This window comes from Mobula hypostoma, chromosome 9 (assembly GCF_963921235.1).
Source record: "Mobula hypostoma chromosome 9, sMobHyp1.1, whole genome shotgun sequence".
Taxonomy (NCBI): Eukaryota; Metazoa; Chordata; class Chondrichthyes; order Myliobatiformes; family Myliobatidae; genus Mobula; species Mobula hypostoma.
Window position 1 is genome coordinate 65,700,703 of NC_086105.1, and position 15,692 is coordinate 65,716,394.

The 15,692-nt window shown below is 42.7% G+C and overlaps 1 protein-coding gene across 7 annotated transcripts in view; it reads right to left on the reverse strand.

Moving 5' to 3' along the window:
* The window catches only part of ppp1r12a (protein phosphatase 1, regulatory subunit 12A), a 250,859-nt gene that overhangs the window by 114,698 nt on the left and 120,469 nt on the right, over positions 1-15,692 (reverse strand). For all 7 annotated transcript variants that reach the window (XM_063058433.1, XM_063058430.1, XM_063058427.1 and 4 more), the window contains exons 5-9: positions 14,578-14,722; positions 7,015-7,089; positions 1,408-1,496; positions 1,111-1,265; positions 205-332 (exon numbers count right to left, since the gene is read on the reverse strand). In XM_063058433.1, coding sequence (XP_062914503.1) covers positions 205-332; positions 1,111-1,265; positions 1,408-1,496; positions 7,015-7,089; positions 14,578-14,722 — 592 coding nt within the window. The remainder of the gene's footprint in view (positions 1-204; positions 333-1,110; positions 1,266-1,407; positions 1,497-7,014; positions 7,090-14,577; positions 14,723-15,692) is intronic.

Sequence of the window (15,692 nt, forward strand, 5' to 3'; positions counted from 1 at the left end):
CTCTTCATGATAGTTCACAGGATACAAGGTTGTGCTTTATCCAGCTGGGATTTACCCAGCTCTTAAATCACTTTGCCCATTAACTGTTACAAAATTATCAGATATATAAGGGATTTGAAAGCAATGCCCTTTGGCTTCATGGCAAAATCTAAAGATATCAGACTGCTCAATGTAACATTTGGATCTTGATTTGCTTCCCCCTACCTTTTTCACTGGCGACGTTGGTGTAATTTGACTCGTGGGTACAGTAGATGGGGCCACTGTTGAAGACTGTACACTACCATTATTCACACGGTTTATAATATTTACAGTTGCTGTAGGTTTGCCTTTTTCTGGAAGATAAATCAGCTCATTGAGAATTTATTGAACAAACCCAGAGGAATAATTCACAGTATTACAGGATAGTATACTTATAGGGAGGGAAAAAAACACAATAATTAGCACATCAGAGGGTACCAACTGAAATTACAGACTGAAGCAAAAGATCTGAAGTATTAGAGGACCACAGGGGTCAAGCGTCTTGGTTCCGGGAACTGGACACAAAACAATGCTGCAAACGCTGGCTGCTGTCTGGTATGAATAATCACAGCTACCTCACCCCATTTTCTAAAAGACATAGACATTTAACATGAACATGTAATACCATTAACTGCCAGTTAATACAATTAGCAAAATATAAGAATAAGTGCAAAAAAATCTTGTAACTATGTTGTTCGTGAAACGGGAATGATTGCTAATGAGAAGTGCTCAGTGAAGAAAATTCATTCCTCTTCACCATTAATAGACCTCATATTAAATGTTGCAAATCCACAGTCTTTAGTGAAGAATATTAGATAAATGCAAATTTTAAGGTGAGCTAATAAGATTCAAGGTTGTTTATTGTCATTCGTCTGTACCAAGTGTAAAGAAGAACAAAATGATTGTTACTCCAGATCTGATGCAACATAAGAAACACAATAAACAAAGATCACAACAAAAAAAAATAAATACAAATACATAAGATTAGTTTATAATCATAGACCACAGAAAGTACATAAAGTGAGCTTGGTACAGATAATCTTAACCCATCAAATTTATGGCGAACAATCTGAAAGATAGTGGAGAGGTTACCTGTCTCAGCTTCTGACTCAGAGTCCTCCTCCTCCTCCTCCTCACTGGAACAACTAGAGTCATCTTTCTTACCCTCCTCTTCTTCACCCGCCTTCTCCTGCTCCAGGGATTCTGTGGGGCCTGTAATCTTCTGCTCATTCAGCAGTGTTTCTTTACTGTCAGATTAATTTCAAAAAGGTTTAAACCAAATGAAATCCTAGCATCTCTTAAAATCTTGTTTGAGCAAAATCACACAAGTTTTATTTCCCAGCAGATGCAATTTAGTCATCGCTAACTTGTACTTCAACTTCCACTTACCTTTTGATAGGTTTTAATTGTTGGTTGTTTTCCACTGTCGTGGTTGTCTCAATCAGTGGGGATTTGTTTGCTTGCTTTTCACTAATAAGCTTTGGGGAAAAAGATATCTTTATTTAATGAATATTAAACAAGTAGGGTTAAATAAATTTAAATAACTAAAAGCCACGTACTCTGGCCAAGTTGAGAATTAGGGAAAAAAATATTCATGTGTCTGAACGTCAGATGCAACAAGTGGACAGCTTGAGATTGCTAAAACTGGGAAACATTAAATAGAATAAATAATGCAGCAACAAACATGAACACTGATGGTCCAAAAAAAAAATCATTGACTGAAGGCCTTTCGCCACTTCCAACCCATCCAGTGGACTGCAGCAAGAGTTTAAAAGGAATGATACAATTCAGAAAGCTTCAAATTGACAAATATGAATCAAGTGAAAACTGAAACAAAATATGTTTTTTTTTACTAACTTTTCTGGATGTCAAATGCCATCAAAATTGGCATATAAATGTCACTGGAGTAGGTGATAGGTTGTGTTGGCACATGGCCAAGTGGTTAAGGCATTCGTCTAGCTATCTGAAGGTCACATGTTCGAGCCTTGGCTGAGGCAGCGTGTTGTGTCCTCGAGCAAGGCACTTAACCACACATTGCACTGCGACAACACTGGTGCCAAGCTGTATGGGTCCTAATGCCCTTCCCTTGGACAACATTGGTGTTGTGGAGAGGGGAGACTTGCAGCATGGGCAACTGCCGGTCTTCCATACAACCCTGCCCAGGCTTGCGTCCTTGTAACCTTCCAAGGTGCAAATCCATGGTCTCACGAGACTAACGGATGCCACTACTAGGTGATAAGTGAAATCAGGAGAGGTAGGGGCTGAAGTAAAGAGCTGGAAGTTGATTATTGAAAGAGACAAGGTCTGGAGAAGGGGAAATCTGATAAGAGAGGGCATAAGGTCATAGAAGAAAGAAAGAAAAAAGGGAGGAGCACCAGAGGGAGGTGATGGGCAGGTAAGGAGATACAGTGAGGGGGGGAAATGGAAATGGGGAATAGACACTAACTCAGTCCCTTCGCTCTTCTATGGGGGAGGGGGGCAGTTACCAGAAGTCCAAAACAATCAATGTTCATGTCATCAGGTTGGAGGCTACCCAGACAGAATACAAGGGTGCTGCTCCTCCAACCTGAGTGCGGCCTCATCTCAGCAGCAGAGGCGGCCATGGACTGACATGTCAGAATGGGAAGTAGAATTAAAATGGGTGGCCACTGGGAGATCCTGCTTTTTCTGCTGGACAGAGTACATGTGTTTGGCAAAGCAGTCTCCCGATCTACATCAGGTCTCACCAACATACAGCAAGGCACACCGTGAGCACCAGATACAGTAGATGACCCTAACAGACTCACAGGTGACGTGTCCCTTCACCTGGAAGGACTGTGTGGGGTCCTGAATGGGAGTGAGGGAGGTGGTGTAGGGGCAGGAGTAGCACTTGTTCCAAAGGGAAAAAGGCTGTGGTTGAAGAGAAGGAAATTCCACTCTACTGCAAGATAAAGGGGAGCTGGTCATTTAGGCAATTGAAATTCAATCCAGAAAGTTGTCAAGTTATGCATTTAGAAAGATGGAGCAATCAAGGAAATGAGAGGGTGCTGAATGACAGAGAAGAGCAAAGGGACTTGGAGTTAGTGTCCACAAATTTTTCAAGACGGGGGGTAGGGCAATAAGATAGTTAAAATGGCATGTGGAATATTTTCCACAATTAGCTGAATATAAAATACAAAAGCATGGAGGTACACTTAGTGGCCACTTTATTAGATACACCTGATCATTGATGTAAATATTTAGTCACCCAATCATGCGGCAGCAACTTGATGCATAAAAGCATGCTGATGTGGTCAAGAGGTCAGCTGTTGTTCAGACCAAACATCAGAATAGGGAAGAAATGTGATGTAAGTGAGTTTGACCGTGGAATGATCATTGGTGCCATATAAGGCGATTTGAAACTGATCTAGGATATTCACCCACAATGGCGTGAAAAACATCTTTTGGGCAGCACTTCTGTGGGAGAAAATGCCTTGGGAGCTGAAAGGAAGACAACAATAACTCGAATAACAACACATTACAACAGTGGTGTGCAGAAGAGCATCTCTGATTGCACAGCATGTCAAACCTTGAAGTGGATGGGCTACAGAAGCAGAAGATCACACTGTGTTGCACTGCTGTACCTAATAAAGTGAACACTGAGTGCATGATACAACATGACTTTTACAGCTTGAATACTTCTCAGGTTCTGGTCACTCTGTGACAGGAAGGGATTTTTGCACTTTAAGGTTCAGGAAAGACTTGCAAGGATTTTGCCAGGACCCAGAAAGTTTAACTGAAGAAAGACTGATAATCTCAAGTTGCTGCACTGAGAGCAAGTGAGGCCAAAGAGAGATGACAATTTTTAAAAAGTTTAGGAAGAGTAAATACAGAGAGTCATTATGGTAAGTACAGCAAAGTAGTCAAACAAAAATTTGCAGTAATGGATTTTACTGCATTTAATGGATTTTAATGGAAGATTAATTAGGTGAGAAAATTATTTTCATCCTAAGAGTGGTGGTGGTTCAGTATTCTCTGTCAAAGTGTGGCACATGCAGAGAATTGCAGCACATTTACAAAGTACTGCAATGAACACTTGAACAGGGGTGATCTGCCCTTGCAGATCAGGCAATGGAAGGAGTGGTCAGTCCATGGTGTGCCTTTTGTCCTGACTAGTGCAGGCACAAAAAACAACTTGGCTGCCTCCTATATCACCAATGTTCCATGATTCTAGAGATGGGAAAGAGTACCACTGATTACTGACCACCAGTGTAAATCACCCCGAGAGCAGGGCTGAGAGAGGAGAATCAGGGTGGAGTTGATGGCTATGGCAGAGCACATGGGTTGACTAGGACATAAATAAGGTGGATGTTAGCTGTCCAAGAGCCAGCATCAACTTGACAGGCCAAACAGACTTTCCCCACAAGAAAGATACAAGTCTTATGAAACATGAGCAAAGCCAAGGTCAAACAGCATGTGAAAAGAAAAGCATTTAAAGGTAGTCTGAGCATTTGATGGAATGGGTAGAGGTACACCAAGGGAATGGATATATTGGCAGGAATGAAAGAATGACAGAATTCAGTTTGGAAACATTTCATGGAAGAATATATTCCTCTCAGAAGCAAATTTATGTCAGTGAAAGAAGAGCTATGGTTTTTCTCTCTGGAATGAAGGAGAATGAGAGGCAACTCAACAGAGGTGTATAAGATGATGAGAGGCGTAGATAGAGTGGACAACCAGGGACTTTTTATTAGGATGGAAATGGTTACTACAAGGGGGAATAATTTTAAGATGATGAGAGGAAATTATAAGGGTGGTGCCAGAGGTAGCTGTTTGACACAGTGATGGATGTGTGGAACACACTGCCAGGGGCGATGATGGAGGCAGATACATTACGAACATTTAAGAGACTTTTAGATAGGCACATGCGTAAAGGAAAAATGGAGGACTGTGTAGGAGGGAGGGGTTAGTTTGATCTTGGAGTAAGTTATAAGGTCAACATGACATCATGGGCTGAAGAGCCTGTACTATGCTGTACTTTCTATGTTCTAAGTGAAGCACAAATTGGGTGCCTCAGGTATACATATGAATCTGTGCCAGTGTCACCAAGAATAAGTAAAGGCAATTACATGGACACAGCAGTAATCATACACATTCACGAAACCTGAGGGTGGGCAGCTGATGGAAAGAAGGGTGAAGTTGATTGTTGAAAGAGATACAGGGCTGCAGAAGAGGGAGGAGCACCAGAGCGAGGTGATAGGGAGAGAGGGCAATGGAAATGAGCAATGGTGAAAGGGGGGGCGGGTGGCAGCATGACCAGATGTTCAAGAAATCAATGTTCATGCCATCAGGCTGGAGGCTACCCAGGCAGGATGGGAATGGGAAGTGGAATTAAAATGAGTGGCCACTGGGAGATCCCGCGTTTTCTGGTGGACGGAGCGTAGGTGCTCAGTTAAGCGGTCTCCTATTCTACATTTCCGCTGCATCTGCTCTCAGGATGAGGCATTTCGTTCAAAGAAAGGGGCTTCCCTTCCTCCACCATCAATGCTTCCCTCAAGTGAATCTCTTCCATTTCGCGCACGTCTGCCCTCACCCCATCCTCCCAACACCCTACCAGGGATAGGGTTCCTCTCGTCCTCACCTACCACCCCACCAGCCTCCGCACCCAACACACGCTTCTCTGTAACTTCTGCCATCTACAGCAGGGTCCCACCACCAAGCACATCTCCCCCTTCCACTTTCTGCTTTCCACAGGGATCACTCCTTACTCGATTCCATTGTCTGTTTGTCCCTCCCTATTGATCTCCTTCCTGGCACATATTCTTGCAAGCAGAACAAATGCTACACCTGCCCTTACCCCACCTTCCTCACGACCATTCAAGGCCCCAAATAATCCTTCCAGGTGAGGCAATGCTTCACCTGTTAGGGTCATCTACGGTATCTGGTGCTCCCTATATGGCCTCCTGTATATCAGTGAGAGCCAATGTAAATTGGGAGACCACTTTGCTGAACACCTATGCTCCGTCCACCAGGAAAAGTGGGATCTCTCAGTAGCCACCCATTTTACAGTAAACGATTCTTTCATGCCAAATTTTGATTCCACTTCGCAGTCCGACATGTCAGTCCACGGATTCCTCTACTCCCGCGATGAGGATACACTCAGGTTGGAGAAGCAACACTTTATATTCTGCAACACACATCAAAGTTGCTGGTGAACGCAGCAGGCCAGGCAGCATCTCTAGGAAGAGGTACAGTCGACATTTTGGGCCAAGACATCCTGATGAAGGGTCTCAGCCCGAAACATTGACGGTACCTCTTCCTAGAGATGCTGCCTGGCCTGCTGCATTCACCAGTAACTTTTATGTATGTTGCTTGAAATTCCAGCATCTGCAGAATTCCTTGTGTTTGCGACTTTGTATTCTGTCTAGGCAGCCTTCAGCCAGATGGCAATAACATTGATTTCTCGAACTTCCAGAGGCTTACAGCTAGGTACAGGTATTGATTACAGCTGACATTTCAATGACAAACTCTGCCACCTTCTGCAGGGATGATGGCTTGGCATGACTAGTCCACCTAACGAAGCATGTTCAGGCATCATCCCTGAAGATGATGGCAGAGTTTGCCTTCGAAACACTGGCTATAATTGACACTTGTACTCAGCTGGAACCCCGATAAGAGTTTACTGTCTACAACATTTAGATACACTCTCAAGGGTATTTTAAGAAAATTATATTCACTAATTTGTTTCCTGAAAAGGTTTGAAACATTGAACAAAGCAAACAGTGGAGAGTGACCCACACACTTAAGTACATTAATCATGTTCTAAATGCAGTACTCAGCAGCTCTAATTGCATGCGTTGTGTAGATATGGCAAGCAGTTTAAAGGTTTCCTTCATCTCTTGCTGTTCAGTTTGACAAAGCTTTACAAGAATGCTCCATTAATCTTAAAACACAAGTTAAGCTTGATTCAAAACTTATTTTCTTCCACCAAGAAGCAGGCAATGAGTTCAAAAGCTATTACAAATTACAGAAACTTACCAAATTCTGTTTTTTTTGCAACTCTTCTAAGTACCCAAGAATGTCCTCATCTGCTACATCAAATGCTGTCTGACCCTGTGAATAAAAAGTAGACATCTGAGAGGCCAGAAGTATAACATTCAAAAGAACAGTAACTAAACAAAAAAATTCTTTGAGCTTCCAGCTGGGTACAGGTATTGACTTTAACCAACATTTTTGATGCCTTCTTCATCAGAGATGATATGACGTCGAGCATGTTTAGTCCAGTGGTGTGTCCGATTGGTTAGTCCTCATTCAATCAGGTTTCTGCTCTCCCATCTTGTTTACAATCAAATTCCAGTTCTTACTCAGAGCAAAATCTTTGTCTTTGTTAAAGTCTTGTTTTCGAGTAATATTTCAATAGCTTCCTTCACCAGGTGTTCCCAAAAGCCATTGGCACAGCACAGTAGTTCTGTGTCATCGAACTCAATCCAATGGCCATTGAAGCAGAAGGGATGTATCCACTTGAGTTACGTGGAGAAACTGGCAGTAGAACACTGCATTTGCACTGGCCAAAGCATTCACATTGTGCCGCACCAATGGTTTTTTAGGACTGCCTGGTGAAGAAAGCCACTGAAATAAAACTGGAGAAAAATAATCTTAGCAAAGCTCCAAGTAAGAACTGGAATTCAATTGTACACAAGATAGGAGAGCAGAAACTGGATTGAATGAGGAATAACCAATCTAGGGACAGAAAACAGGGGTGTGTATCTATATATCTATCTCTAGCTCTATATATACACACATACATATACACACACACACACACACACACACACACAACCAGACCAAACATGCCAAGGCATCATCCCTGATGAAGATGGCAAAGTTTGTTATCCAACTGGTTAAAATCGTTATCTGCAGCTGGCTGGAAGCCCAAGAGTTTATCTGTCGTATATGCCGGAAAAGCACTAGATCCTTTTTCAATAACTAAACAGCTTAAGAGAATACACCTTGCAACTTTCATAACTACCCTTGCTGAGCGACTCAGCAGCTCTTATTAGCAAGGGAATAAGCAAAATGTGTAGTGAATAAGCAACTGACTTAATATTAAAACCACAGTAAAAGGCCTCCTGCCATTGAGCACATCTAGAAAGACTGCTGCCACAGCAAAGCAGTATCCGTCATCAAGAACCCCCATGATCCAGGCCATGCTTTCTTCTCACTGCTGCTATCAGGAAGGAGATACAGGAGCCTCAGGTCCCATGCCGCCAGGTTCAGGAACAGTTATTACTCCTCAACCATCAGGCTCTTAAGCCAGAGTGGATAACTTCACTCAACACTGAGCTGCTTCCACAGCCTATGGACACACTTTCAAGGACCTGACAGCATACCCTACAGTATTATTTATTTACTTATTTTATTTGTTAGTATTGCTTGTTTTTCTTATTTGCACAGTTTGTTGGTCTTTTGTGTGTAGTTCTTCATTGATTCTATCGTAATTCTTTGCATCTGTTGTGAATGCAAGAAAATTAATCTCAGAGAAGTATTTGGTGACAGTACTTGGATAATAAATTTACTTAGAACTTTGAAATTTCCTGGCCTTTCCAACTACGTCATAACCCAAGAATCACTTAAATCACGCTCACAGTCACATGTAATCAAGAACTTCATACTTATGGCTACTTGATTTCCAAAAGTTCCAATTCAAGTCAGTTATCTGTCAGCAGCTATTTCAAGTGTATATTCATATTCTGCAAAGCAAGTAACCTTGTTATGTAACTACTCCCATCTCACTGCTATCTTCCAGATATCCAAGTATAGACTAGAAAAAAAAACTGATTCCCACCCCATTGAGTCCAAATCTAAACTCAGAAGCCAATTTTAATGCCCCACAAGTTATTTCTAGAAACACTCAAAGCCAGTGTGATTTGTAATTAGATGTAATTTTTCTAGTCTTTTGTTGATTTAGAAACACAAATGTAAGACAACACCAAGAATCAACAAAATAACCAAGAATTAATTTCAAGTGTATTGTCATCTGACTGTACATATATACAACCAAAAGAAATAACATTCCTCCGGACCACAGTGCACTCACAAAACATATCACACATAAAAAATATTACCACAAATAAGTTAACAAAATACAATTCCAAGCACATGGAGCATGCAGTACAGGTGAACAGCAAAGAGCAAACAGGACAGTAAACTGTTCACTGTCCTTTTGATAAGACCTCGGTACTTTACTTTTTTTACTTTACTTTATTGTTGCCAAACAATTGATACTAGAGCGTACAATCATCACAGCGATATTTGATTCTGCGCTTCCCGCTCCCTGGAGTACAAATCGATAGTACATATTAAAAATTTAAATTATAAATCATAAATAGAAAATAGAAAAGGGAAAGTAGGGTAGTGCAAAAAATCTGAGACACAGGTCCGGATATTTGGAGGGTACGGCCCAGATCTGGGTCACGATCCGTTCAGCAGTCTTATCACAGTTGGAAAGAAGCTCCTCCCAAATCTGGCCGCACTAGTCTTCAAGCTCCTGAGCCTTCTCCCAGAGGGAAGAGGGATGAAGAGTGTGTTGGCTGGGTGGGTCGTGTCTTTGATTATCCTGGCAGCACCGCTCCGACAGCATGCGGTGTAAAGTGAGTCCAAGGACGGAAGATTGGTTTGTGTGATGTGCTGGGCTATGTTCACGATCTTCTGCAGCTTCTTCCAATCTTGGACAGGACAACTTCCATACCAGGCTGTGATGCACCCGAGAAGAATGCTTGCACGTTGCATCTATAAAAATTAGTGAGGGTTCTAGGGGACAGGCCAAATTTCTTTAGCTTTCTCAGGAAGTAAAGGCGCTGGTGGGCCTTCTTGGCAGTGGACTCTGCTTGGTTGGACCAGGTCAGGTCATTTGTGATATTGACCCCGAGGAACTTAAAGCTTTTGACCTGTTCCACTTGCGCGCCACCGATGTAAATTGGGTCGTGTGGTCCGCTACTCCTTCTGAAGTCAACAACCAATTCCTTCGTCTTGCTGACGTTGAGGGATAGGTTATTGTATTTGCACCATGCCACCAGGTTCTTAATTTCCCCTCTGCACTCAAACTCATCATTATCTGAGATACGGCCTACAATTGTGGTGTCATCAGCAAACTTAGATATTGAGTTCGATGGAAACTTGGCTACACAATCATGGGTGTACAATGAGTATAGCAGGGGGCTGAGTACACAGCCTTGTGGGGCACTGGTGCTCAGAGTGATTGTAGAGGAGAGCTTGTCCCCTATTTTTACAGCCTGAGTCCTGTCTGTGAGGAAGTTGAAGATCCAGCTGCAGATCTGAGCTAAGGCCCAGGTTCCGGAGCTTAGGGATCAGTTTATTTGGAATGATGGTATTAAAAGCAGAGCTGTAGTCAATGCAAAGGAGCCTTACGTATGCATCTTTATTCTCCAGGTGTTCTAAGGAGGAATGTAGGGCCAGAGAGATGGCATCTGCCGTTGACCTGTTGCTCCGGTAGGCGAATTACAAAGCGTCGAGGTTGACCGGTAGGCTGTGGCTGATGTGTGCCATAACCAATCTCTCGAAGCACTTCATAGTAATTGAAGTCGGAGCCACAGGTCGATAGTCATTCAGGCATGCCACCTTGCTCTTCTTCGGCAGCGGGATTATCATTGCCTTCTTAAAACACAAGGGGATCTTAGACTGAAGCAAGGAGCAGTTGAAGATGTCAGCAAACACTCCAGCTAGCTCGCTTGCAGAGGCCCGGAGAACCCGCCCCGGGATGCCATCTGGGTCCGTCGCCTTCCTTGGATTTATCTTCAGGAAGGCCCTTCTAACGTCCTCCTCGGTGATGATGAATCTCGATGCCACCAGGTCCAGTTCATCCAGAGGTAGTGGCAGAGTATTCATTTGTGTCTCAGCCTGAGAGAAGAAACTGTTACCCAGTCTGGCTGTCCAAGTCCTGATGTCCCTGCACTTCCTTCCTGATAGGAGTGGGTCAAGGAAATTGTGGGACGGGTGGAAGGGATCCTCAACAATACTTCAGACCTGTTGTATACAATGCTCCCAGTAAATGTCACAAATAGGGGGATGGAGACCCCAGTGAGCCTCTTGGTGGTTTTTACTATCCTCTGTAAAGTCTTGTGATCCAATGCCTTGCCACTTCTATTCCACACAATGACGCAGTCAGACGTGACACTATCAATGGGGGTTCTTGTAGAAAGTTGTTGGAATGGGAGCAAGGAGCCTTGCATGCCTCAAACTCCTCAGAAAGTGTAGATGCTGCTGTGTCTTCTTGACAATGATTTGCTGTGGCTTCAGTCCTAACCCCAAGTAAAAAATCAAACATGACCAAAAACAGTATCCATAGCATGAGTGTTTACTGGTTAATGAACTCTGAGTGTGAACAGTTACTCAGTTTCTGCAAAAGCTGAACCAACCAGGAAAACAGTCATCCACTTGAGCACAGCCTTTCATCAAGATATCGTAATCATCAGGCTAATTATATGTGCCACAGTCAAGAAGGCATATTGCAGTTGTATAAACTTTAGGCTATATTTGGAGTAATGTATGTAGTTTTGATCACATTACAGTGAAAATGTGGAGGTTTTGAAGAAAAGGTGCAGAAAGGTTTGAGAGTATTAACCTTGAGAAGTGGGGTGTTTTCAATGGAGTTTCAGGCACTGAGGGGCAACCTGACAGAAGTATATAGAATTATGAAAGGCATAGATAGGGCAGTAACAAAATCTTTTTCCAAGGGTGAAAATATGAAGAAGTCAAGGCTATAGCTGTAAGCTGGGGGGGGGGGGGAGAGGGGGGAAGGGGGGGGTTAAAGGAGATATATGCGACTTATATATTTTTTTTAAAAAAGAGGTAGATGCCAAGAACACACTGCTAGGGGATGTGGTGGAAGCAGATACAACAGGAATATTTCAGTGGTATTTAGACTATGGACAGCACTGCACCAGCGGCCCAGGTTCAATTTCATTGCTGTAAGGAGTTTATGCATTCTCTCCGTCACTGCATGCATTCCCTTCCAGTGCTCTGGTTTACTCCCACGTTCCAACGATGCACATGCTAGTAGGTTAATTGGTCACACAGGTGCAATTGAGTTCCTTGGGCTGAGGGGGCCTGTTATTGTGCTGTATGTCTAAATTAGTAAATAGAGAGGCACCTTAACAAGCAGGGAATAGAGGAAAACAGATCACATACAGGTGAAATTAGTTTATATTGGCATCATGGTTGGCACAAACAGTGGTCAAATGGCCTGTTCCTGTGCTGTGCCATCCATCAGCAATGTGAGAGGTGTAAAATTTGCTAAAGGCCAAATTACTTCCTTTACTACAAAATTACTACAAAGGTCACAAATGCTGCTCAGTGTATCCAAGCAAATGAAGGTAAAGAAGATTCAAGAGTTTCAAGTATTCTCTGATGATGAATAATCCCTACATGCAAATTCACAGCGAGGGCTGATCAAGTTCTGATTTTATATATTCTCTTCCACGAGGTCTCGATTGCATCAGTAAGAGTAGTGCGTACGCGGAAGGAGCTGTGAGAGGAGGAGATTGAGGCAGGCACAATAACAGCATTTCAAAGACATCTGGAGACGTATGTGGATGGGAGGGGTTGAGAGAGATACGAGTCAAATGAAGGCAAATGGGTCCAGCTTGGTGGGGGCCAAGAGCAGCATGGACAAGTTGGGTTGAATGGCCTGTTTCCACGCCATATTACTTTACAACTCTACCCTCACCAACATTCAATATCTCACTCATCTCCTCCATTGAGGCACAACTTCCTGATGGCCATTTCATCATCCCAGAGTCTGCCCATCACCCACTGTTTACCAGAAAAGCAGGCAAGGAAGGAGGGGTGGAAAATGAACCCAAGTAAAATGCTGAGCAATCTCAGGGTTTTGAAGCAGTTATAGACATAGACATTCTTTATTGATCCCGAAGGAAATTGGGTTTCGTTACAGCTGCACCAACCAAGAATAGAGCATAAATATAGAAATACAAAAACCACAAACAATCAAACAACAACATGCAAACTATGCCAGATGGAAATAAGTCCAGGACCAGCTTATTGGCTCAGGGTGTCTGACCCTCCACGGGAGGAGCTGCAAAGTTCGATGGCCACAGGCAGGAACAACCTCCGATGACGCCCAGTGTTGTATCTCGGTGGAATATGGCCAGAGTCCAACAGCAAAGAGTTCAACAAACACGTTCCTCGATCATAATATGACCAGGATTGCACCATCTGTTGTTAACCAGAACAGCAAGCCCCCAACTCCTTTACGCTTACCGCTCTCAGTGCACTTCCGGTTTGCCCAAACGGTCTGGATGCCCTCCGTTTAAAAGTTTTGGCTGGGTATGTCCACGTGCAGTCCAAGTGGAGAACTCCTCTTCTCCATAAGTCTCTGTTGTCTCAACCCGGTCCTTTTCCTCACCTTTTTGATCCCCCTCTGCATCGTCTGTGTGTTTTCCTCCAGATTTCAGCTGGGGTGTCCCCCGCTCTGTTCGCTAAACCGGCCAGCATAAGCACAATCAGCTGGTCCCTGGAATAAACAATGCGACCATACTGCTGCCCCGCTAATGAGACGTGTCCGAATGTAATTATTTCCAGCGCTAAAAACCCAAATAATACTCTCTCCACCAGCATGTTAGAGAGGGTGCAGCTTCAACGTGTTACCGTGAAAAAAAATACAACAAATAACGTAAGTTAAAAAAAGTAAGAAGAAAAAAGTAAGAAAACTAGTCAGAACAGCTGTAACAGGCTGCATGCACGACCATGATACTACTTAACCATGATATTAAGAGACAACCTTATACACAAAGACAGCAAAGTCCAACAAAATAATTCATTTTTGAAAATCTAGACTGCTTGCAACTGCCCAACCTAAGCTTTCCTCAAACTGAACACCTTGGAACTCCCATTTCAGTGGGTGGTTACGAGTTGCAATGTTCCAGAAGATTTGCTAACACATGGTTACTGCAATTTAAATGCAGAATCTAGATGCCTGAATGCCAATTAAGATCCTGTACATTCTGGCGTGATAGCCACCAGTTGCACTTTCTGCCCACCCCAAGCTGGTGCTAGGACAATTGCTAAATGTGACTGCCTTTTGAGTGCACTGCACATCACTGTACTGCAATAATGCATCAGCACGATTAGGCAGGGACCACAGAAACACTTCCTTGCCAATATGCCAAATCTGTCAGACGACTAATGCTGAACCAGTCGTATAGCACTACAGCATAGAAAAAGGTGCTTCAGCCCATCCAATCTTTGACAAACTGTTATCCCGGCGAGCCCCATTGATCCACACTTGGACCATAGTTTTGCACTCTCCTCCCATCCACAGACTTATCCAAATCTTCTTAAATACTGCAATCAAACCCAAATGTACCAACTCGCTGGCAGTTCATTTCACACTCACACCACTCTCTGAGTGAAGAGGTTTTTTTGTTAAATTTATGATTCAACTCCCTCAGATGTACCTGGAAGGGGGTTAAAAACACAAATTTAACAGAATTAAAACACTAAACCCTCTAATTATCTTGATTTTTTTTTAAAAGGTAACTATATCAAAGAAAGCAGGTAACAAACCACTTTGTTGATCATCTCCATATCACAGAAGCTTTCTACAAGGATTCGGCAGGTTTCTTCTTTGCCCCAGTGCGCTGCAGCATGAAGAGGGGTCCAGCCATCATAATCTTTGATATTTACATCATACCCTGCCTGAATGAGAAGCCTAAGTATAGGGAAAAACGTAACTTAGTGTAAGTATTCTTGATGCAATGTTATAGTCTCATAAGTTTAGGTTTTTAGCTGAATTAATATTTCTAATGTTTTGCTTAAAAATCTATACAAACAACCCCTGGGTTAGTGGGAGATCCAAATGGTCCATATTGCGAGTTTCCATTGAACAAAACCCTATAATCTGTGCACGTGCCAAGATACTGGAGATGAAAACACAATTGCCTTTATTTATATTTTAATGCAAATTCCATGAGAGCAAATTTTATTCCACATCTCAAATTTTGGGTACCGATTTGTGAATTCTCAAAGGGTGAATTTTCGTGACCCGAATGACTAATACAAAGGTTGCCTGTATAGAAAACATTAGAAACATTAATTCAGCATTAACATAGAGCATTACAGCATACGACAAGCTCTTCGGCCCACAATGTTTGCTGACGACTCACAAATCAAATGAAGTGCTTTGACTCAGCCATACACTGCAATGAATACCATATTTGATACACTTCAGCACATACAAAAGTGTTTAATGTTCATTAGCTATAACCAGGAAGACAAAGGATAAACTCTAGAGATTATGCTTGTTCCTCCAGTCTCTAAATGAGTGTCAATAAGCTAGAAGGAGTGCAGAAAAGATGTACGGTGATGTTGTCAGGACTTAAGGGACTCTGGGTTTATAGTGTTTCAGCAGGCTAGGATTTTACTTACTCAAGTGTGATGGATAAGAGGTGTACAAAATCATGAGGGACACAGATCACACAAATGCGTTGAGTTCTTTTTTCCCCTAGGATTGAGGAATAAAGAATTAGAGGTCATTGGTTTAAGGTGAGGAGGAAGAGATTTATTAGGAATCTGAAGGGCAACTTTTTCCACCCAATGGGTAATGCATATGTGGAATGAACTTCCAGAGAAACTGGCTGAGGCAGATACATGAACAAAATTTAGGTGGAGCCACGATGGTG